This window comes from Alligator mississippiensis, chromosome 7, assembly GCF_030867095.1.
Source record: "Alligator mississippiensis isolate rAllMis1 chromosome 7, rAllMis1, whole genome shotgun sequence".
Classification (NCBI taxonomy): Eukaryota; Metazoa; Chordata; order Crocodylia; family Alligatoridae; genus Alligator; species Alligator mississippiensis.
Genome location: NC_081830.1, coordinates 7,186,249 through 7,210,519, shown reverse-complemented (window position 1 = coordinate 7,210,519; position 24,271 = coordinate 7,186,249). Strand labels below are relative to the sequence as shown.

The following is a 24,271-nucleotide window of genomic DNA, read 5'->3' as shown; positions in this document are numbered from 1 at the left end:
GTGGTGCATATATAATTGGTTATAAATAATTCCCAACTTGGGTCTATCTGCCTGTCTCTCTGTCCATCCCTCCCTCCCTCCCTCCCTCCCTTCCTCCCTCCATCAGTGGTGCATACATATTCATCTGCAAACACCTCCCAACCTGGGTTCACCCAACCACCAATCCATTCAGGCAGCCATCCAGCTATCCATGGTGTATTTAGATTTAGCTGTAGGTATCTCCCCACCTGGATCCATCTATCCAACTACCCATCCATCAATGGTACATAAAGATTTATCCACCAATACCACCCCACCACAGCAACATCTCAGCATCTTTAAGACCCCACTCTGGGACCCACCCCCATCCAAAGTGAGTCATGAACAGCCCAGAATGACACCATGATGAGGAGACCCAAGGAGTGAGCTCAGGCTGGTTCCTTTTATTTGTGTAGATGATTTTTGGTTGCAGGCACAGAGGTTATTTACAAAAGATCTATTGAACTTGGATAGCAGGAAGGAGGAAGTGCTATAGGGTAAATGCTTCAATTACCAGGGGATTTCTGGACTGAGCGCTGTGAGAACTTCATGGGTAAGCCTTCATGGACAACCATGCAAGTGTAGGAGTCTCCACTGTTCCAACTGGCCTTAGTAACTGTGAGCTTGCTGTAGAGGAAGAAGGATGAGTCCCCAGATGCATCCTTCATGGGCTCGAAGGTACCAATGTTGTGTTCATTCACCTTATCATTGTGGTTCTTCATCCACTGCACTGAGATGTCCGCAGGGTAAAAGTTCTTAACCAGGCAGGTGAGGAACACAGAATCCTTGTTCGAGGAAAACTCCTGAGCGTGAGGCGGGTAGAGGTAGATACCAGGCGCAGAGCGTTTACCTTTGAGGAATGGGTGGATGGGAGAAGACATGGGTGAATTATGGATGCCACTTAGCTGGGTTTACATATGGGCAAAGGGTTGGGGTGGGTCACCTCTCCCTTGCTGCTTGGGCATGGAGGGGCTCAAGGCTGGGGACAGGCAGCCAGGGCCCAAGGAAGAGGGTGAGGTCACCTTTTTTTGCCTGGGGTGGGAGGGAGCTTAGAGTCAGGATTCTCAGTGTAATACATAAGGTGGGGTTCTCTTTCAGGTCCTTCCCACCCTCTGTGTCCTGGGCTGGGGAGCTGGGAGTGGGAGGTGACATCTCCCCCAAGAGCCCATTCTCAACTTACCTGGTTTCCTGTGGATGCTTTGTATGATGGGGGAGATGAGGTCTGGGTGTGTCACCGTGCAGGTGTATTCCTCATCATTGGTCCAATCAGCAACAGAGATAGGCAGGAAGCTCTTGGCAGTGAAGGAGCCATCAAACTTTTCTTCCAACTCCAGAGGTTTGGGGTTGACAGGCTTTTGGTTCTTCCGGGACCACTGGACATGGAGTCCCTCATTGCTGGACAGCTTGTCCACTAAGCAGGTCAGTTTGGGTGAATCACCTGTGTACAGGTCTGCAGGGCTTGGGGGCTTCAGGTAGACTTGGATGTCAGTTTGTTGGCAGCTCTCTGAGCCTGGTGATGGGGAGAGCCCAGATCAGCTCCTCAGACCCATCATCTCACTCCCCTCTTCTTGGCAGCAGCCCAGATCTTTGTCTTACCCACCCTTCCCCTGGACTTTTACACCTCACCCAGCCCAGCCCTGCTGAACAATACCTGAGCACTTCCGGGCATAGGCCTCTACTGTGGCCTCCACGTGGCTCACTTTGCATGTGTAGGTCTTCCCTTCCAGCCACTCATCCTGGGAGATACTGGCGTTGCTGATGGTGTGGAAGGTATAGCTGTCATCATCCTTCTTGGGGTCATCAGTGGTGTGGGTTATATACCGTGTGCTACCATCCACCAGCCACTCCACCATCAGATGTTTGGGGTAGAAGCCAGTGATGAAGCACACAAGGTTAATTGTGTCCCCACTCTTGGCACTGCAGGACGAGTGGAGCACATGGACTTTGGGTTTTTGGACTGGCCTGGGAGGACAGACTGTTGGATATGAGCACAGGAGTGTTAGCAACTGTGGAGTCCCCTGACTTTTCTCCATGAGGTGCTGTGTCTCCTACTGGACCCCTATACCACTTCTCACATCCTCTCACCCCTTACTAAGGCCCCTGCCCTAATCCCCACAGCATGGTACCCCATACTCAATTTGACATTTTCTGTCTTTCAACTTCCATTCATTCTTTCCTGGATGGTATTTATTTAAACTTTTCTATCTGTCTTGCCCCATCCATCCATCCATCCATCCCCACTAGTTGGCAGTACCAGTAGGTTAGTACAGTATCTTTTCTCTCTGCAGTAAACTAATGAAGGGGACTTGAGAGATACCAGTTGTGAGGAAACTCCCCCAGGCCTCTGTCCCTACCTTGGAGTTGCTTGGTGATGCGGGACCCGGTTGACTGGTGAGCCACTGTGCAGCTGTAGGTCTGTGTACCCGTGGCTGGGACAGAGATCTGGCTGGTCACGCTGTAGAGCCCACTGGAATCCTTAGCTGGAGGGAAGGTCTTGGCAGGAGAAGAGCCATGATTGGACCACTGTACTGTGACGGGTTCCGGAAAGTAGCCGGTGATCAGACAGGCCAGGGTGACCTGAGAAGAGGTGCTGGAGCTGTCGCAGCAGGGACCCAGGGGGAAGACGACTGGGCCTCTGGGGCTCACTGAAAGGGAAGAGAGAGCAAGGGAGTGAAGGAGCGACCCTGTGGACCCCCTGGTTCCCTGAAGCAGTCCCTCTTAGTGCCATTGTTGGGAACTGAGGCAAACCCTGACTGTGAGGGAACCAGTAGGTGCCAGCTACAGCTTGGGCTTTTCATCTCCACCCCCATTTTCACACCTACATCATTCCCAGTGTGCACATTTTCCCCTCTCATCATCCCACCAAGCTGCCTGCGTTGTGAACCCTACTGATGGCACATCCCATTTGTCTCTGATCCTTTGGGCCACTTTTCTCTCACCCTTCACATCCCATCCATGCCCCTCCTCCAGGGATTGGTTTTGATTCATCAGCCCAATTCACAGTGGAAGTTGCAGCTGTCAGGGATGAGGTGAGTGAGGGTGATGGGACGAGGCCATTGGGGGTGGGGTGAGGGCACAGAGAACCATCCTTCCTCAAAACACAGTGCCCAACTGGTTTCCAATTAACCAGCCTAGCTAGACGCTGTCTCATTTGTTTCCTCACAGACCTGGAGGAAGATCTAGTGAGACACTTCCCTAAAACCTCAATCGAGACCAGCTTCCCATGGACTTCAATATCTGGGAGAGTGCAGGGATCTGGGGCTGAGGGGTTCACAGTCCCAACAAGAGTCAAGTGCTCAGGAGAGGGGTCTCAAAGCATCTTGAGCTGAGTGCCCTGAAGTCTAAAGAGATGCGAGTGACGTGTGTCATCTCTGAACTGACAGGCAGCTCAATAGCAACTGCTATTTGTCTTTGGCCCCCTGGGGCCGAGCTCCATCTCTGCAAGCACGGTCCCCGCAGGCTGCCCTGGTGCAGAGCTGGTGAGGGAAGACTGAGGCAGCCCTGGGAGAGGGGCCCACACACCGGACGAGTTCAGGTGAGATGCCAAGGGGGAAATTTTGATGGCGCTTAGAGGTGGCTCAGCAGCAAGCAGTTGCAGTTGGACCAGAGGGAAGGGACTGGGAAATCTTTCTGGGATAAACTCTGCTATGAACTCCCTCCCAGTCTGCCGCTTCCTGCCCTACCAGCCCACCTCACTCTGGACCTGAAGACCCCTCCTCCCTCCAGCCCTATTGGTGCCTGTCACTCCTGACCTGACTCCTGCCCTCCAACCATGCTGGTGCCCCTCACTCCTGACTTACAGCCTTTTGCAGCCCGTAGCCCTATCAGTGCCCCTCGCTCCCGATCTGCTGACCCTTGACCAACAACTCTGCTGGTTCTCCTTTGCTTTCTACCCAAAGCATATTGCTATCCCAGTGTCTGGCAAACCCCTCTGTCCCCGCTGTGCTGCTGGCCCTCACTCCTCACTTGCAGTCCTCTGTTCCCAGCAAGCTGGTGTCCCTCACTCCCAACCACCAGCCCCTGATGTCTGAGGGAGGGAAGGGGGGTTTCAGAGCTCTTCCAATGATCCTCAGTGCTGATCCTCAGGTCCCCTCCTGCCCCAGATATTGGATGCCTCCACAGCTCTGCTGGTGCCCCTCACTCCCAACCCTCAGTCTGCTGCCCACCCTATCCCTTTCAACGCCCCTCACTCCTGACACACAAGCCCCTGCTCCGCAGCTCTGGGCTCCCTATACCCCAGCTCTGCTTGTGCCCTTCACTCTCAACCCCTAGCCCCTGCAAACTCAGCCATGGGCTCATTCTTACAGCTTTGCTGGTGCCCCCAAATACTGACCATTCGCCTCCTGCTGTCCTAGCCCTAAATTCTGGACCCTCAGGCAGGCTGATGTCTCTCGCACCCTCTGCTAGCCCTAAATATAGCCCCCTCATTTTTCTAGTGCCCTTCACTCCTGCCCCATAGCCCAGTGCTGGACTCACCCCTCACCTGCAGCTCCTTGCTGTTCTAGCCCTTATTTCTTCCTTCCCAGCTCTGTGGATGCCTCTCCCTCCTGACCCACACCCCCTGCCAATCCAGTGCTTTATTCCAGCAGTCTGTTGCTGCTCTCACTCCTACCCTGCAGCCTTCTGCCACCCCAGTCCTGGGCTTGCCCTGTATCATTTATGTTGATGCCCCTTCTGACCAGCAGAGCCCTGTTAACCAGGGCTGGACTCATCCTTACAGCTCTGCTCATGCCCCTCACTCCAGACTCCATCACCTGGCTACCCCCAGCCCTGTGCTTGCCCTGCCCAGCCCTGCAGGTGCCCCTCACTCCTGATCCACAGTCTCTTGTCTCTGCAGTCCTGGGGTCCCTCCAACCATGCCAGGGTCTCTCACCCCCAACTCATAGCCCCCAGTTAATCCAGCCCTGGGTTCCCCAAGCTTTGTAGGTGCCCCTCACTCCCAGCCCACAGTCCCTTGATAGCTCAGTGCTAGGACCACCTGGACACCTTTGCTGGTGCCCATAAAGCCTGCCCCTCTTTCCCTGTTGCCCTAGCCATAAACTCTTCCTCCCCAGCTCTGTTGGTGCCCCTCACTCCCAACCCACAGCCCCCTGTTAGCCCAGCCCTGGGACCATCTCTACAGCTTTACTAGTTCCCCCCAAACCTGGTCCCCAGCCCCCTGCTATCCTCGCCCTGAATTCTTTCTCCCCAGCTCTGCTGGTGCCCCTCACTCTTGTTCCATAGCTCCCTTCTAGGTCATCTTGGTATCCCCCAAAGTCCTCAGGTGCTCCTCAAGCCCAGTCTGCACCCTGCTGCTAGCCCAGTGCTAGAACTATCCCTACAGCTCTTCTGGTGCCCCCCCATTGCTGACCTCCACCCCCTGCTGTCCTAGCCCTAAACTCTTTCTCCCTAGCTCTGCTGGTGCCCCTCACTCCCAACCTGCAGCCCCCTGCAGTCCAGTGCTAGGCTCAGCTTCTATCCAGTCTGCCAGTGCCCCTCATTCCTCACCTGCAGCCCCCTGCTACCTCAGCACTGGGTTTCACCAAGCTCTGCAGGCTCCCAACCCACAGCCCCCCTTCTAAGCCAACCCTGGGACCATCCCTACAGCTTTGCTGGTTCCCCTCAAGTCCTGGTCCACAGCCCCCTGCTATCCTCACCCCAAATTCTTCCTTCTGAGCTCTTCTGGTGCCTCCCACTCTCTTTCCAAAGCCCCATGCTAGGCCAACTTGGTATTCCCCAAGATCCTCAGGTGCTTCTCAAGCACAACTTGGACCCCACTGCTAGCCCAGTGCTAGAAATATCTCTACAGCTCTGCTGATGCCCCCCCCCATTGCTGACCCCCAGCACCTGCTGTCCTAGCTCTAAACCCTTCCTCTGCAGCTCTGCTACTGCTCCTCACTCCCAACCTGCAGCCTCCTGCTAGCCCAGCCCCCTGCTATCCCTACAGCTCTGCTGGTGCATCTCACTCCTGGCTCACAGCTTCCTGCTGTCCTAGCCCTAGACTCTTCCTTCCTAGCTCTACTGGTGCCCCTCACTCCCAACCCACAGCCCCCTGTCAGTCCAGTGCTAGGTACAGCTTCTGCCTTGTCTGCTAGTGCCCCTCACTTCTGATCTGTAGCCCCCTGCTACCTCAGCACTAGGTGCACCCCTTCCCCAGTTTTGCTAGTGCAGCTCCCTTGCTAACCCAACCTTGGGCTTGTCCCAGCTCTGTTGGTCCCACCTCCTTCCTGACCCACAGCCCCTGTACTCCAAGCACTGGGTGTCACTAAGCACTGCAACCCCCAACCCACAGCCCCCTGCCAACCCAGCCCTAGTTCCCCCCAATCCTGGTCCCAGCCCCTGCTATCCTAGCCCTTGCTATCCTAGCCCTAAATTCTTCCTCCCCAGGTCTGCTGGTGCCCTCACTCTCTTCCCATAGCTCCCTGCTAGGTCAGTAGGGGGTCCCCCAGGATCCTCAAGCCCAATCCACACCCCACTGTTAGCCCAGTGCTAGAACTACCCCTACAGCTCTGCTGATACCCCCCACTGCTGACCCCCAGCCCTCTGCTGTCCTAGCGCTGAATTCTTCCTTCCCAGCTCTGCTGGTGCCCTTCACGCCCAACCTGCAGCCCCTTCGTAGATCAGCCCTGGGACAATCCTTACAGCTCTGCTGTTGCCCCTCACTCTCTTTCCACAGTCCCCTGCTAGCCCAGCTCTAGAACCATTCCTATAGCTTTGCTGGTGCCACCCATTCCTGGCCCACCACCCCCTGCTATTCTGCCCTGAATTCTTCCTCCCTAGGTCTGCTGGTGCCCCTCACTCCCAGCCTGCAGCCCCCCTGCCAGGCCAGTGCTGGGATAAGCTCCTGCTAGTCTGCCAGTGCCCCCCCTCACTCCTGATCTGCAGCCCCCTGCTACCTCAAGCCCTGGGCTTCTGCAGCCCTGCTAATGCCCCTTACACCTGAGCTGCACCTCCCTGCTAGTATAGCCCTGGGACCTTCTCTGTTGCTTTGTTGGTGCCCCTTGCTTCCAGCCCATAGCCCCCTGCCCCTGCCCACAGCCTTCCTTAAACAGACATCCAGAAGTCTACTGGTTCCCCATACTTCTGACCCCCAACCTCTGCTAGCCCAGCATGAGACCATCCCTACAGCTTTCTGGAGTCCTCCAATCCTGGCACTGCAGCCCCCTGTTACCCTAGCCCTCCATTCTTCCTCCCCAGCCCTGCTGGTGCCCTTCATTCCTCACCCATAGTCCCTTGGTAGACCAGCTCGGGGTACCTCGAACTCAGCTCTGCCAATGCCCCTCACTCCAGATGGGCAGCCCTCTACTAGCCCAGCCTTGAGCTCTGCCCAGCTTGGCTGCTTCATTCTCAGTCCTGACCGACAGCCCTGGCACCCCATCCCTGGGCTTCTTCCAGTTCTGCTGATGCATCCCACTCCCTGGCTAGCTGAGCCCCCAGCTTGTCTCCTCCCTAGGTTGCTTGGGCACCTTACCCTTGCCTCACAGCCCCTTGCTACCAGTGCCCCACAGCTCTTCCAGTGCAGAGCTCAATTCAGAGCTCTTCCAGTGAACCTCAAGACTCATCAACAGGTTCTCTCCTTCCCAGATCTTAGATGCCCACACAGCCTTGCTGATGCCCCTCACACCTGACCTGTAGCCACCTGCCCCACCAGCCCTGGGATCTCCATAACCCAGCTCTGCCAATGCCCCTCTTGCTCCATTTTTAGCTCCTGCTAGCTCAGCTGTGGGCTCATTCCTACAGATTTGTCGATGTCCCCCAACCCTGACCTGCAGCCCCCTGCTATCCTAGCCCTAAAGTCTCTTGCTCAGCTTTGCTAGTGGCCTGCACTGCTGACCCACAACCCCAGGTAGACTATCTCCATGCTTGCCCCATTAGCTCTGCCATTGCCCTGACCCAAAACCCTGCATTGCCCCTCAGTCCTGACCCATAGCCCCACCATTCCCCTGAGGTGCCCCTCAGTCCTGACCCACAGCTTGTTGATCTCAGCCCTGTTCTTCTCCGTTAAGAGTTCTTCTTATGATCCTCGAGGTTTGCTAGCAGGTCCCTTCCTAGCTTCACTGCCCATACATCTCTGCTAGCATCCTTCACTCTCTACAGCAGCTCCCTCCTGTCTTAGCCCTGGTTCCCCTTGCTCATGACCCACCAGCCCCACCACCCATGCTACCACAGATGTGGGCTTTCCTTACTGGTGCTGGTATCCCTCACTCCTGACCCACAGTCCCCTGCTACTCCAACCAGGGCTCCATCTAGTTCTGCTGGTGTCCCTCAGCCTCTGATAGCTCAGTGAGATGCATCTCACATTGTCTCATTGCTGAGAATGGAGTCCAAGAGTCCTGGACTCCAGTCACACTTACTGTAACCCAATAGATCTCATGATCCATCCCAGACCCAAAGACTTTCAATCCTTCCCCAGGTCTAACCCAGTTGAACTCCTTCCTTTTAAGACCTGGGAAGAGAACCCAGGAGTCCTGCTGCCCTCCCCTGCCACACACTTCTCTGGAGAGGGTGGCTTCAGCACAGTCAGAGCAAACTCTGCACTCACACAACAGGAAGCAATCGGTAGATGCTTCCCTTCCACTTACTCACCAATGCATCACTCACGGTGGATTGAAACCCAGAGCCATAGACAGTGGGATCCAGCTCTGGTCTAGGTTTCTTCAGCATCTCTTCTGAAGCATCTTTGCCAATGAAGGGCTGGGAGAAAATGTCCCCCTCAAAATAGCAGTAAGAATACCCCCTCACTGATGACACCATCTCGGGGGAGTTCAGGGCTGAAAAAGGGGAGAAAGAATGAGAAATTTGAGAGATGGGTGTGTTCCCCAAGGGGCTGAAATTGGGGAGAAAAACAACTTAAGGGTTATTTTCATTCCTGCAACTTCCCCTTTTTCGGCCTAAGTTATTTGTGGTTTTCTTTTTTGGCCAGATTTTTGGTCAAGGAGGCTTCAGACCTCAAAAAAGAGTAATCCTCGGGGGACCTGTGTGCATAACTCTCCACGTGGGAGGATGAATCATGAAACCTCAACCACAATCCTAGAGTGAGGGATAGAACCCAGGCTTCCTGGCTTCTAGTTCCCCTGTTCCTACTCTAAACCACCAAACTGTTCTTCTCTCTCAGAGCTGGTGTAGAACCCAGGAATCCTAAACAGCCTTTTACTGCAACCCACAAGACCCTCGTACTCCTTCCTAAGCTGGGAGAGAACCCAGGAGCCTTGGGCTCTAGTCCTCCCAAACTAGTTCACAGGACCCCATTCTGCTTCCAGAGTCACTGGACTATTTTGGATGATTGGCATTATGGGTTTCAGGATATACCATACTTATTCATAAACCACGTGCCCCCCCCGACCCTTTAGATAAGACATGCTGCTTATTTTGGAAAGGCAGAATGAAGACTAAGAAAGGTTTTTCCCCTCTTTCTAAGCAAACTGTTCAGAATTAGTTTCTTGTTTAAGTCACACACTCTGTTTTCAATCATTATTTTCTCAGGAAAAAGATCAGTGTGATGTGTGACTAAATGAGGTGTGTCCATCCTTCCATACTTCCATGTATCTGACAGTTTCTGTTTCTCTCTGATTATTTTTCCTGCAGCTGCTTCAAAAGCCCCCTCCGTATACCCCCTGGTCTCCTGCCATGCTCCTGAGAATGGCCGTGCTAAGGCAGAGACTGTCTTGGCTTGCCTTGTGACTGGCTATAACCCAGAGCCCGTGGATGTCAAGTGGAATTCCGGCAAGGTCACTCAAGGGATCAAGACTTTTCCAGCTGTGCAGATCCAAAGTGGAGCCTACACCCTGAGCAGCCAGCTCACCATCCCTTCCAACAGCCCAAGGAGCAGCAATGGTTACCAGTGCAATGTGGAGCACAGACCTACAAAATTCTCTGTGTCCAAGACTGTCCCTCTGCCAAGTAAGATATGCCATGGGGAGGATGGGATAGAAAGGCTGAGATTTTCCCTTCTCCTATGGGGTTTTGGAATATGTTAGCTTTTATGCTGTAACCCCTAGGAGCTCTTGGAAGTTTCACCATGCAGCACTGGACAAATTTGGGTCATGTCGACAACACAGTTTGGGTCCTGGTAACTTATCATGGCAGAGCCACTTGCAGAACTTGCTTCCAGCCCATTGAATGAGCAAAGGCTGTCAGGTAGAATTCAACCCTCAGGCAGAGAGTGAAGGGCCATGTAGGGGGATATTGCTTTATGGTGCTGGGATGAATTTGGCACCTGATTCCACTGGGAAGTTAGCATCCAAATCTCTTGGGAGTGTTGGACACTGGTCTTAATTGGCATCTTGGTGTCACACTGCCCCCACTCTACAGAGGGCAATGACCACTTCATGCCTTACTCCTCATCCCCAACTTGAGCTCCTTCTAATTGGATGGGTAGAGACACCACAATCACCCTTCCCTTCTCTAGTCATTACTGTGGCCTGTTTGGAAACTACAGCTCCCAGCAGTCTCCAGGCATACAGGGGTTCTGCAACCAGGGCAGATAGATGTACAAGCCAATGGATTGTGGGGACAGATCCCCAGCCAGTGTAATTCAGTTGTGATCCAATGGGGCTGTGCTGATTTACATAGCAAGAGAGTCTGACCTATGTTGTATCATCAGAAACACAGAGTTCTCTCTCAGGGTTTACTTCTGATACGGTGTCATTCCCTGTGGCACCTGCATCCTCCTCAGATAGGAATCATTGAAGGAAAGTCTCCATCAGGCATCAGGATTCCCCAGAACTTGAGCTCCAGCTTTGCCTTATGCTATTTACCAGGGAAAACACACTGAGTGCATCTAGACATTCATTAAAGTGTCACAGCTACTGTGCATTAAGTTTAGTACTTGTATAACTGAGTCCTAAATCAATGTCCAGTAACTGTGCAGTAGCACCAGCACATGACTTTTTACAGACACTAACTGTGCAGTGGCCTAATACTACTGTGCAGTAGCATATTAGCAGAGGTTTTGCTTGGCATGCTACTGTGCAGTGTTATTAGGCTAGTGCAAAGTTAGCAGTCTCATATAGATATGCTCACTGTAAACAACACACAGGGAGACATTAATGTCCAGGTATTTTCAGTTGCCTAAAGTGTTTAGAGGCCCAAGTGGCATTCATTGTGATCCCTTAAATCAGTGATTCTCAACCAGGGTGTTATGTCTAAAAAGGTTGAGAATTATTGGCTTAGATGGTTTTGGAAAAATCCCATCCCTTTGTTGCTAAGGAAGCGACTGCAGGTACAGCCGTGTGGGTGGTCAGGCGCTGGAGTAGGCTACCTAGAGAAGTTGTGGAATCTCCTCCATCCCTGGAAACTTTCAAAAGCAGGTTAGACAGATGGTTGGGTGGGATGGCTTAGTCATGGATGATCCTGCCTTGAGCAGGGTGCTGGCTTAGATGACTTCATGAGGTCTCTTCCAGTCTAACTTCCCTATGAACCTAAGTAGCATCATCAGACAGTGTTGGGAGTAGAGCGGGGTTCTTTGGGGCTGGCTGACAATTTTTTCCCTCCAGAAATTTCACATGATGGAAATCTGAGGTTTTTGCTAAATGGCAATTGAAGCAGAAAGCAGCAGTTGCCTCAAGAAATAATGTCCCCCCCACTCTCTGTCTTTGTGCATGTAGAGCTGATCCCACCCCAGGTGAGGCTGCTGCTCCCTTCTTGTGAGGACAGCTCCACAGAGGAGCTGGAGCTGGTCTGCCTTCTAATGAACTTCAGCCCCGAGAAAGCTACAGTGGAATGGCTTGTGAATGGTGTGAAGAAGGAGCTTCCTGGCATGCCTTACTCCTCTGCAAAGGGCACAGATGACTTATACAGAGGCCACAGCCAAGTAAACATCACCAGGGAGAGCTGGGATAAAGGGGATGTTTACACATGCAAAGTTACCCACTCTGCCTGGGACGCAGGCTTCTGGATGTCCAACATAAGCAAATGCTCAGGTGAGGGGTCTTGATGGCAACACTTTGGACTGGGGAGTGGGGTGAAGGGTAAGCTGAAAACCAGGCTCAGCAAAGGGTGGTAGGGTACTGGGCTCAGATATCAGGGTGATCATAGCCTGGGAGGGGCCTCATGAGGTCATCTAAATCAGCCTCCTGCTGAAGGTGGGATCCTCCCTGACTAAACTATCCCAGTCAAGTGACAGGTGACATGTAAATACAAGAGGTAGAAGGATATGTGGATGGTTGGCACTGTGGATGAGATGGATGGATGTAAAGGGAGACTATGTGGAATGCTAGATGGATAGACACCTGGAATATGTGTAAGTGAATGGATGGACACTTTAGATGAATAGAAAGAGAGACACTGTGATTGGATGTATAGATGGTAAGCTATATGCTGCATGTATGTTTGGGTCAATGAATGGCCACAGAAGGTGGATGGATACATGGGTGTGTGGATGAATGCATGTGCATGGAGGATTGATAGAAATATGGGTACGATGCATGGAAAGTGTAGGAGGGAGGGATAGATAAGTAGAAAGAATGGGGATGCAGTAACTTTAGGTGCTGCAGAAGAATGAGTAGAAAAAAATGATGAGGAAATATTGGACAGTTTAAACAGTTCAGAGGGAAATAGAGAGAGACTGAAAAATTGGGGAGTTCAGACAGAAGCCACTGAAAGAAAACTCTGCCTCTCTCTAATATCTTATAGAATTTGGAGATCACAAAAGTAGGAAACTCTGTCTCCCTAGCTAAGGTAGCCCAGTTCTGTAATATTTCAAAAAGGGCAGGGGATTCTTCTGGTCAACTTTACTGAAATGACTCCTTTGCCTTCCCTCAGCCTGTCTCAGTAACTCAGCAGTTCCATCCATGGATGTTACCCTGCCATCCTATGATGACCTGGTTGATACCACAGCCCATGTTACATGCCTCATTATGGGCAACAGCTTGGTAGGTGCTGAAGTGGCCTGGGAAATAGATGGGAAGGCCAGCTCTTTGGCCAAGACAGGAGCCATTGTGACACACGACAACGGGACCCAGAGTATCACCAGCATCCATGGAATAACCCTGGTGCAGTGGAAGACCAGGACAAGGTTCACCTGCAACGTGGTACTTCCGTGTGCAGGAAGAGTCAGGAAGGATGCTCCCATAATAGACATGAGTGAGTATCCATGGGTTCTGTTCCTGTCTCTGCCCCGGCAGCTCTCTCCTTTAGCATCTCCTGGACAATGGGAATGGATTTCCTCCATCTGCTCTCTAGTGTGAATTGACTTTTTGGCACATGGGGTGGTTTCTTACCAGGTGTTGAGGGAGTCTATATTTTGGTAGGGGAACATTGGATAGCACCAATGTCCAGGTAATAGAAGTGGTTAGTAGGATCAGAAGAAATTCTTCAAAGCAAAGTGGGCCCTTGAGTTGATGAGTAGAATCCAGCCTGAGCTCAAGGTGGTAGTGGAGAATCTGATGATTGTCACTCTCTCAGTCATTTTAGCAGGTTTGGGGCTAGGTTTCTGATAAGGACCAAGGTGGAGGGGTAGAAAAGGGATTACAAGGGTCAGATGATGCATCTCCATGGTGGATAGAAGCTGGCTTCAGAGAGTATGAGGCCAGAAGAGAACACTTGATGGTCTGTCGTGACTGTGGCAGTGCAGTGTGTGTGCCTGCCACTTGCAACCAGTAGGTTGCGTAGCCCCGGTGTGAGGGGGTGGTAGTGTGAGAGGCCCCAGTGTGAAGGGGGCCAGTGATGAGGAGCCCGAGAGGGGCCGTACATCGAGCCTGGTAGAAGGCCAGCACAACAATAGGCCTCGAGGGGGCAGGGTCCTGCGGTGGTCAGCCCGAAGGGGAGAGTACCCTCGACTGGCCCAGGCTGGGGCCAGGACCCGGATGGTCAAAAGGGCCGGGGGCCCACCGCAAGGGACACCCAAGAGCCGGGGGCCTGGGGTCCCGACTGGCCTGGAGGTGGGCCAGGGCCAGGTAGCTGAAGGTCCCCGGGGAACCACACCCGAGAGGGGAAAGTAGCTCCTGGAGAAGGAACAGCAGGACGGGGAGCCCAATTAAGAAAGGCTAGCAGTGCGTGGGGCCTAAAAGACCGGAGGCTCAATAAGAGGAGAGGCCCCAGCAAGGGGGCGGTGAAGATTTAAGGGGGGAGGTGTGTGGCAGAACACCGGGTGTGCCTGCCACTTTAAGGGCCTGGAGCTGGCAGCCTCCAGGTGCCTGATTAGGGCAGCCATTTTGAGGCTTAGGCTGCTTATATAAGCAAGGCAGCTTGGTTGCAGGGAGGGAGGCAGCAACATTGCCTGGCTGTAGGGCTGCTGTGAGTGACCTGGAGGAAAGGGGGAGCTGCAAGGGGTTGGTAGGAGGCTCCTGGTCCTGGGCATGACCTGAAACTGTACCCTGCCGGGAGTGGGTGGTCTGGTGGGGCTCTCAGTGGTGTGGGAGCCCCCAGGAAATGCCAGGCCAGTTATCACCCCGGTGAAAGGCGGGTCGGGGTGCCTTAACCCCTAGCTCCCACCAGCACCAGGTGGGTAACCCATGTGTTTGTCGGAGGGCCTAGACGGCCAGTGTTGTGAGGGGCCCAGAGAGGGCGGACCCCGAGAGTGGGAGTGATGTGGGCGTGGTGCTGCGGTTGCCCCCGGGAGGACGGGGAGTAGTGGCACGGTGAGGCCCAGAGATAGAGTGAGCGACTAGAGAGACCCAGCCCGAAGGGGAGAGTACCCTCGACTGGCCCAAGCTGGGGCCAGGACTACGGTAGTCAAAAGGGCCGGGGGCCCACCGCCAGGAATGCCCAAGAGCTGGGGGCCTGGGGTCCCGACTGGCCTGGAGGTGGGCCAGGGCCAGGTAGCCGAAGGTCCCGGGGGAACCACACCCGAGAGGGGAACATGGCTTCGGGGGGGCGAGGTAGCCTGTATGATGGCGGAGTGGCTGCCTGATAGGAAGGATCAGAGAGGGGTCCTGTTAGGACGATTCTGGGGCCCAGTGTGGGGCCGGTGATTATAGTAACACTATGATGCCATCTGCGAGGCTTGGGCTGTGGTATTAGGGGAGGTTGGAGCCGCAGAGCGCCCCCCCCAGCATCTGGGCACTACAATGGGCAGCCTCCCACTTAATTGACATCAATATACGAATCAATTATCATCAAAGGCGTGGCGGGCGAGATAAGCGGGCCGTTGCCCAGAGACAGGCGGGCGGGCCACGAAGAGCTCGGCCCTGAGTAGGCCTGCTGTCACGGTGACAGGCGGGCGGGCCACAGAGTTCGGCCCCAGGAGGTCCCCCTGTCACAGTGACCTCCTCAGTTTCACCCAGTATCAAGCTCAGTAGTCTGACCCTGTTTAAAGCAACTCTTCCAGAAAGACATCCAGTCTTCCCTTGTCAGTCTTGGATGGAGAACCCATGACTTCCCTTAGCAGCTGCTGGTAAGGTTTTCCTTCCAAAATCTGTGTCTTATTTCTAATTTCAATTAATCTAATCTCGCATTGGTTTTTGTTGTTTCCCTCTCTATTTCATGACAGAGCCTTAATGGCTTGAATTTTTAACTCCTGAAGTTACTTGTGTATTTTGTGATCTTCTAAATCACTTGAAGCACTTAAAAGTCGCAGGGTAAGGTTTTGGGTTCAGCCAGTTTAGGAACTTTAATCAGAATCACAGAGTTCTCTCTCAGGGTTTACTTCTGATACATTGTCATTCCCTGTGGCACCTGCATCCTGCTCAGATAGGAATCATTGAAGGAAAGTCTCCATCAGGCATCAGGATTCCCCAGAACTTGAGCTCCAGCTTTGCCTTATGCTATTTACCAGGGAAAACACACTGAGCGCATCTAGACATTCATTAAAGTGTCACAGCTACTGTGCATTAAGTTTAGTACTTGTATAACTAAGTCCTAAATCAATGTCCAGTAACTGGTACTACTGCGCAGTAGCACCAGCACATGACTTTTTACAGACAGTAACTGTGCAGTGGCCTAATACTACTGTGCAGTAGCATATTAGCAGAGGTTTTGCTCAGCATGCTACTGTGCAGTGTTATTAGGCTAGTGCAAAGTTAGTAGTCTCATATAGACATGCTCACTGTAAACAACACACAGGGAGGCATTAATGGCCAGGTATTTTCAGCTGCCTAAAGTGTTTAGAGGCCCAAGTGGCATTCATTGTGATCCCTGAAATCAGTGATTCTCAACCAGGGTGTTATAAAATCTTTTTAAGGGTTTGGTGGGGCGTTGCAGAACATTTGCATTTTGGGGTGTGCAAATACCTAGATGTGAGTCACAACGCAAACCCAGAGTTTTCAAACAGGAATCTATAGTGTCAAAACATGCTGACCTATTGTGGTCTTTCAGAGTGCTTGACAACCAAAGAATTGCTCTAATACTTTTCCATAGTCATGAAATGAGTGAAAGCCAAGAGCTGTCATTTTCTGTGGAGTCCCAGAATCTAATGAAGTCTAAAAAGGTTGAGAATTATTGGCTTAGATGGTTTTGGAAAAATCCCATCCCTTTGTTGCTAAGGAAGCGACTGCAGGTACAGCCGTGTGGGTGGTCAGGCGCTGGAGTAGGCTACCTAGAGAAGTTGTGGAATCTCCTCCATCCCTGGAAACTTTCAAAAGCAGGTTAGACAGATGGTTGGGTGGGATGGCTTAGTCATGGATGATCCTGCCTTGAGCAGGGTGCTGGCTTAGATGACTTCATGAGGTCTCTTCCAGTCTAACTTCCCTATGAACCTAAGTAGCATCATCAGACAGTGTTGGGAGTGGAGCGGGGTTCTTTGGGGCTGGCTGACAATTTTTCCCTCCAGAGATTTCACGTGATGGAAATCTGATGCTTTTGCTAAATGGCAATTGAAGCAGAAAGCAGCGGTTGCCTCAAAAAATAATGTCCCCCCCACTCTCTGTCTTTGTGCATGTAGAGCTGATCCCACCCCAGGTGAGGCTGCTGCTCCCTTCTTGTGAGGACAGCTCCACAGAGGAGCTGGAGCTGGTCTGCCTTCTAATGAACTTCAGCCCCGAGACAGCTACAGTGGAATGGCTTGTGAATGGTGTGAAGAAGGAGCTTCCTGGCATGCCTTACTCCTCTGGAAAGGGCACAGATGACTTATACAGAGGCCACAGCCAAGTAAACATCACCAGGGAGAGCTGGGATAAAGGGGATGTTTACACATGCAAAGTTACCCACTCTGCCTGGGACGTAGGCTTCTGGATGTCCAACATAAGCAAATGCTCAGGTGAGGGGTCTTGATGGCAACACTTTGGATTGGGGAGTGGGGTGAAGGGTAAGCTGAAAACCAGGCTCAGCAAAGTGTGGTAGGGTACTGGGCTCTGATATCAGGGTGATCATAGCCTGGGAGGGGCCTCATGAGGTCATCTAAATCAGCCTCCTGCTGAAGGTGGGATCCTCCTTGACTAAACTATCCCAGTCAAGTGACAGGTGACATGTACATACAAGAGATAGAAGGATATGTGGATGAGATGGATGGATGAAAAGGGAGACTATGTGGAATGCTAGATGGATAGGCACCTGGAATATATGTAAGTGAATGGATGGACACTTTAGATGAATAGAAAGAGAGACACTGTGATTGGATGTATAGATGGTAAGCTATATGCTGCATGTATGTTTGGGTCAATGAATGGCCACAGAAGGTGGATGGATACATGGGTGTGTGGATGAATGCATGTGTATGGAGGATTGATAGAAATATGGGTACGATGCATGGAAAGTGTAGGAGGGAGGGATAGATAAGGAGAAGGAATGGGGATGCAGTAACTTTAGGTGCTGCAGAAGAATGAGTAGAAAAAAATGATGAGGAAATATTGGACAGTTTAAACAGTTCAGAGGGAAATAGAGAGAGACTGAAAAATTGGGGAGTTCAGACAGAAGCCACTGAAAGAGAACTCTGCCTCTCTCTAATATCTTATAGAATTTGGAGATCACAAAAGTAGGAAACTCTGTCTCCCTAGCTAAGGTAGCCCAGTTCTGTAATATTTCAAAAAGGGCAGGGGATTCTTCTGGTCAACTTTACTGAAATGACTCCTTTGCCTTCCCTCAGCCTATCTCAGTAACTCAGCAGATCCATCCATGGATGTCACCCTGCCATCCTATGATGACCTGGTTGATAACACAGCCCGTGTTACATGCCTCATTATGGGCTACAGCTTGGTAGGTGCTGAAGTGGCCTGGGAAATAGATGGGAAGGCCAGCTCTTTGGCCAAGACAGGAGCCATTGTGACACACGACAACGGGACCCAGAGTATCACCAGCACCCATGGAATAACCCTGGTGCAGTGGAAGACCAGGACAAGGTTCACCTGCAATGTGGTACTTCCGTGTGCAGGAAGAGTCAGGAAGGATGCTCCCATAATAGACATGAGTGAGTATCCATGGGTTCTGTTCCTGTCTCTGCCCCGGCAGCTCTTTTCTTTAGCATCTCCTGGACAATGGGAATGGATTTCCTCCATCTGCTCTCTAGTGTGAATTGACTTTTTGGCACAGGGAGTGGCTTCTTACCAGGTGTTGAGGGAGTCTATATTTTGGTAGGGGAACATTGGATAGCCCCAATGTCCAGGTAATAGAAATGGTTAGTAGGATCAGAAAAAATTCTTCAAAGCAAAGTGGGCCCTTGAGTTGATGAGTAGAATCCAGCCTGAGCTCAAGGTGGTAGTGGACAATCTGACGATTGTCACTCTCTCAGTCATTTTAGCAGGTTTGGGGCTAGGTTTCTGATAAGGACCAAGGTGGAGGGGTAGAAAAGGGATTACAAGGGTCAGATGATGCATCTCCATGGTGGATAGAAGCTGGCTTCAGAGAGTATGAGGCCAGAAGAGAACACTTGATGGTCTGTCGTGACCTCCTCAGTTTCACTCAGTATCAAGCTCAGTAGTCTGACCCTGGTTAAAACAACTCTTCCAGAAAGACATCCAGTCTTCCCTTGTCACTCTGGGATTGAGAACCCATGACTTCCCTTAGCAGCTGCTTGTAAGGGTTTCCTTCCAAAATTAATCTTGCATTGGTTTTTGTTGTTTCCCTCTCTATTTCGTGACAGAGCCTTAATGACTTGAATTTTTAACTCCTGAAGTTACTTGTGTATTTTGTGATCTTCTGAAGCACTTAAAAGTCGCAGGGTAAGATTTTGGGTTCAGCCAGTTTAGGTACCTTCAATATTCTCACTAATTTTTTTTACTAATGTTCTTCCATTCCCCTGGATTAAAAATTCAAGGAATTTGAAAAAATTACCCTCTGCCAGAAGGCAGAATCATTTTTATTTGACTTCTGGGTTATAAGTCTGGAGGGAAGAGCAACTGCCATTCTATTTCCTTTCAACTACCACGGAGAGTCCCAGGTATTCACCTGACTCCCAGAGCTGGAGATGGAAAGGAAAACCAGCACAGAGCTGAATGAATGTTCCCAGAATTGGCCATCTTGGTATGCTCCCAGATGAGGCTAAGAGGAAACTCACTCCATCTTCAGGAGAGAAATTAGCTTCATCTTGCATCTTGATCCCTTCCAGCCAATCCAGCCCAGGCGCCTACTGCCTCAGCCACCATTCTTAGCCAAGACCCAGCTGAAGCTTTGGGGAAGAATGATTCTGTCACACTCCTCTGTGATGTCACGGGATTCTTCCCACAAGAGATCAGCCTGCACTGGGAGCACAAAGGCACCAAAGTGTCCCCATCTCAGTATTCCCATGGGCCCATCACTAGGGATGGCCAGACATTCTCCACTCACAGCCTCCTGCGGGTGCCCAGACCAGAACAAGAAATTACTACGGTTTCTGACTACTACTGTGTGGTGTTGCACGTAGCGCTGGTTGATAACTTGATGGTGAAAGCAGAGCTTGGAGAAGGTGAGTTTGAGCATCAAATCAGGAAGGAAGGTCCCAGAACTGCCTGCAACCCCAATGCCCCGTGGGGCAACGCAGGGATGTTCCCTTGCTTCCCAGTTGCCATGGTTTCCATCAGTCCACCAGACACTCAGTTTCCTCTTGAGAATTGGGCACTAATTCCCTTTGGCAGCTTGGAAAGCTTCCCCTTCACCCTTCATACTCCAGGGTGAAATGCCACTGATGGGAGTAAAATAAAATTGGCACTGCCTTGGGTTGTAGGGGGAGGGCACAAGATTGCACCCAGCCACTGGAGGTCAAGATTGTCAGTTCTGGCTGGGGGATCTAATTCATTCCAAGACAAAGCAGGCAGCTTAACCACTCCACGGTGTTTGGCAGTTTCACCTGCCCTTCTTGATGCTGTGTAAGGTAAAGATCTCATTCAGTGGGGGGATGGGTGCCCAGAATGCCAAGAAACAACCCTATGCCCCATTCTCACCCCACTTAATCCACATCCAATTCACCCTGTAACGTCTTTTGAAAAAATCTCCCTGTGCTCTTCACCCCTTGAGCTTCTGGCTCATTGGTTGCCACCGTCAGCCACTCAGCCCAGTCTTCAATGCCTCCCAACCAGGTGCCTGCAAGGCCCCCCAGGTGGAAGTCTTTCTCTTGCCTCCATCCCTGGGGGATCTCTACATATCCCAGAATGCCACCATCACTTGCTTGGTGACCAACATGGACACCACAGCCAACTTGGAGATCTCCTGGAGCCGGGGAAGTGAGAGGGCCTTGGATTTTGTGTCCAGGGAGCCAGTTCTGGAAGGAAACAACAGCTACAGTGTATCCAGCATCCTGCAGGTATGTCCAGAGGAGTGGAAGTCCGGGGAAGAATTCACCTGTACAGTGAAGCACCAGGATATCCCATCGGCTATCGTCAAAACAGTGCACAAGAGTCACGGTATGAATGTAACCTTAATTGTATGGGGCAACACTCTGGTCCATCCCTGTGATGAAGGGAATGACTGGCCAAAGTGGATGGGGTCTAGGATAATAGGCTTTGCCCCTTCAGTGAGTGGGGGCTTGAGGACACCTACATGTCAGTGGGACATACTCTTCCAAACAGATGCAGGAGAATAAAATGTGCAAACATCAATGCAAGAGGTGGACAGAAGGTCAGAACTCCTGCATGTAACTACAGACCTGGTGTCAGACAATGACCAGGACATAGGCTTTTTTGGGGCTTGACCCTAGAGGGCCACAACTCGGGGGGGGGGGGGGGGGAATCAGGAGCAGACAAGATCCAAAGTAGAGTCATGAGTTGGGGGATCAGTAGAAGGTGGGGCTGGAAGCTGAGGTCTGTAAAGAAGAAAGATATAAAGGGTCAGTATGGTAGAAATATGTTTTGGGTGAGGGGTCAGGAGAAGGAAGCAGGGATTCAGAGTGGAGTCACTGGTCTGTGAGTCTGGAATAGGCAGCTGAGCTGGCTGTCCCAAGACGGGGGTCAAGAGCAAGGAGGGAAAGTTGGGAACAATCAGTCAGTAGGCAGGAATCAGGAATTGGGAAACTAGGAACAGGGAGTCAGAAGCCCAAAGCATCTGTCCTGTTGAGTAGCCTGCTGGGCACTAAATAGCTGCTGCTTATAAGGAGGAAGATAGACTCATCCATGCAGGTAACCAAAGGCAGATAAAGGTAGTTAGGTCATGACCAGGTAGTTAGAGCCAGCTGAGACTAGTCGGCCTATATTCTGCCTTGACACATGGGATGGGACTGGGTTTTACTGGGGGAAGCAGAATTCCTGGGTATCTCCTGTTCTGGGTTGGGATTAGACTGCAGTGATTCAGACCAGGGTAGGCCGACTCCTTTGTCTTATACTCAGCTCTAAGCTAGGTGAGGATCGGTTGGGTTGTAGAAGCTTGCATTCCTGGGTTCCATTCCTCCGCATTAACACTTCACAATGTCTGGGTGGCAGATGCTCCCATCTGGGCTCCTTCAGTCTATATCTATCCTCCTTCTGCCGATGAGCTGGCTCTCCGGGAATCGGCCACCATGACTTGCCTGGCCAAGGGTTTCCGCCCCAGGGACATCCTAGTGATGTGGACCCGGCAGGACCAGCCCATGGACCAGCAAGCCTTCACCAATGTTGGCCCCTTTCGGGAAGTTGGGAAGGAGGACAAGGAGGAGAGCTACTTCATCTACAGCACGCTCAGCATCCCAGCATCAGAGTGGCAGCGGGGAGACACATTTGCCTGCGTGGTGGGCCACGAAGGCCTCCCGATGACCTTCATCCACAAGAGTGTGGACAAAGCCACTGGTAAACCCACTGCTGTCAACATCTCTGTGGTCTTGTCTGACACTGATGTCACCTGCTCTTGAGGAAGGAAATGTCTGCGCGTCTTGTGTGTCTGTGGGTCTTTGTTGACCTTGTGTTAAGCTGGGGGAGCTCTGATGAAAGGAGCTTGGATATATGTAGAATATGCCCAAATAAAAATGCAGCACATGCAAACTTTGTTTTTTATGGGTTGTCTTCTGGTTGGATCTCATTCTCTCTTTCATATCTATCCTTCTTTTCTGCATAATCTGTTGTTCATGGCTTCTGTTCCAGTATCATTAGTGGGTGATATGTAATGCCTGATGAATTCAAATGAGAATGGAAGCACAACTTTGGGAATAAAACCATTGGGAAGAGCAGCTGAGGAAAGTGGAGGGTACTTTATCCTTGAGCTGTAGGGCTCAAGACTAACTAAGTCTTTTCTGGAAATGGCTGTATTTCAAGACAAGTGATTTGGCTCAATTGGGTAAAATTTTAAGGTCTGTGTCATAGGGGAGGTCACATTCAAAGATATTTTTTGCCTTTAAGTCTATGAATGCATCATGTATGGTTTCTGTGGCAAGGCTTCCAATTTACCATATTTCCTGGCATATCATATGCACTGTTCCTCCCTCGGATCAGCCCTCCTAAATTGGAGTTCATGTTTTAAGTAGGGAAGCTGACTTTTTTGCTGGAATAAAGAGCATGAATACAACGTGTTGCAAAATGGCTGCCAGAGCTGTTTTTTTTTTTTATCAAGCAAGCAAGCAGGAGTGGAAGAAGCCCAGTGTTAACCCTTTCATAGTCACTTTCAGCTTGCTAGCTGGGAAAGATGTTTGCATCCCTGTTGCAACACAGCCTCCATTAGAAAGCCAGTTCTAGGCCATGACCCTGGAAAAATCTTTTGTACATTCTGCCTTGCAAGAACAAGGGGATTGTCTTATTTGGGGGGATGTGGTACGTGAGACAATGTGGTAATAGTCACCCATGCATCTCTGGGTGCTCCAGCAACTGGGTTGAGAAGTGCCCTACCAATAAGACCTGAAGCATTTTGTTACATGCAGTCCATTTCTCCAGTGGAAACAGTGTGAGTGGGCCCAATTAGACCTGGTATCAGTGGGATTTGCATGAAGATATGGATCTTCGTGCCTTGGTAGGTTCCAGAAAGTGAAACACTTATAGGGTGCTGAACAGATTAAATATAACTGCCACTGAATGCTCAGAAGGAGGTGATGGAGGGGTCTTTGGATACCAGGTCCTCAGATTCAAAGGTGAAGGTGGGTTCTGAAACCTGTAAAGTCTGGCTTTGATGAAGGGCTCAATGGAAAAATTCCCAGGTGTGATTCTTCGGCCCGAGTGGTGGAAAAAGTGAGTTTAGATAATCACAATGAGTCCTTATGGCTCAAATCTCAGCCTAGGGGGCACTAGAGACCGGGCTAGATCCAAGACCCTCGAAGGCCCCGTCTCATCACAGGCCCAGTTTTGTCTACATTCCCAGCCTCCTCATGTGTGTTACTAAGTGTCCATGCCTGGGACCCATTGTAGAGTGACAGTCCTTTGAGCGGTGCTATGTGGGATCTGAATTTGAGGAGCTCTAATGCCATTTTCCAGTGGGGATAAGGCCTGGTCCATATCACACGTGTATGACACAGGGAATGATGTAGCATGGAAGCTGATGGATCTCACAGATTGATTCCTAAGGCAACGCACACTGATAGCAAGTGAAAGATTCTCCTATTGGGCAGTGCCATAGAATCATAGAAAAATAGGGCCAGAATAGACCTTAGGAGGTCACATCTAGCCTAAACCCCTGCTCAAGGCAGGATCATCCTTGTGTAAACCATCTTATACCAGCGTTTGTCTAACCTGCTCTTAAGAACTGCCAGGGATGAGATTCCACAACCTCTCTAGGTGGTCTGTTCCCCTACTTAACCATGCTCATAGTGAGAGAGTTTTTTCCTAAATCTCCAAAGTAAACTTCTCTTGTTGGAATTTAAGAACATTACTACTTGTCCCGTTTCCTGTTGTCACAGAGAACAGACTATCACTAACCCCTTTGGAAACACTCTTCCAGTATTTTAAGACTGGTATCTAATTTTTCTTCAGTTCTCTTTTCCAAATGAAATTATCCCAGTTTTCTGACCCTCTCCTCATAAGTCATATTTCCTAGATCTCAAATCATTATTGGTGCTCTTCACTCTACTCTTTTATTTTGCCCATGGTTTTCTTGTAGTATG

At 51.1% G+C, this 24,271-nt stretch overlaps 2 gene segments (V, D, J or C); one reads left to right on the top strand and one right to left on the bottom strand.

Annotated features, from left to right (window-relative positions):
• Nucleotides 1–524: 524 nt before the first annotated feature.
• On the bottom strand, nt 525–10,042 carry LOC102557698 (immunoglobulin heavy constant epsilon-like). The segment is given in 6 exon segments: nt 525–868; nt 1,199–1,528; nt 1,670–1,993; nt 2,373–2,663; nt 8,580–8,768; nt 10,015–10,042. Coding segments are annotated over 6 exon segments (1,506 nt in total).
• A 4,167-nt stretch (nt 10,043–14,209) lies between these two features.
• LOC102577277 (Ig heavy chain C region, secreted form-like) lies at nt 14,210–22,208 on the top strand. The segment is given in 6 exon segments: nt 14,210–15,331; nt 16,817–17,131; nt 17,957–18,277; nt 19,415–19,750; nt 20,361–20,684; nt 21,696–22,208. Coding segments are annotated over 5 exon segments (1,617 nt in total).
• The last annotated feature ends 2,063 nt before the right edge of the window (nt 22,209–24,271 follow it).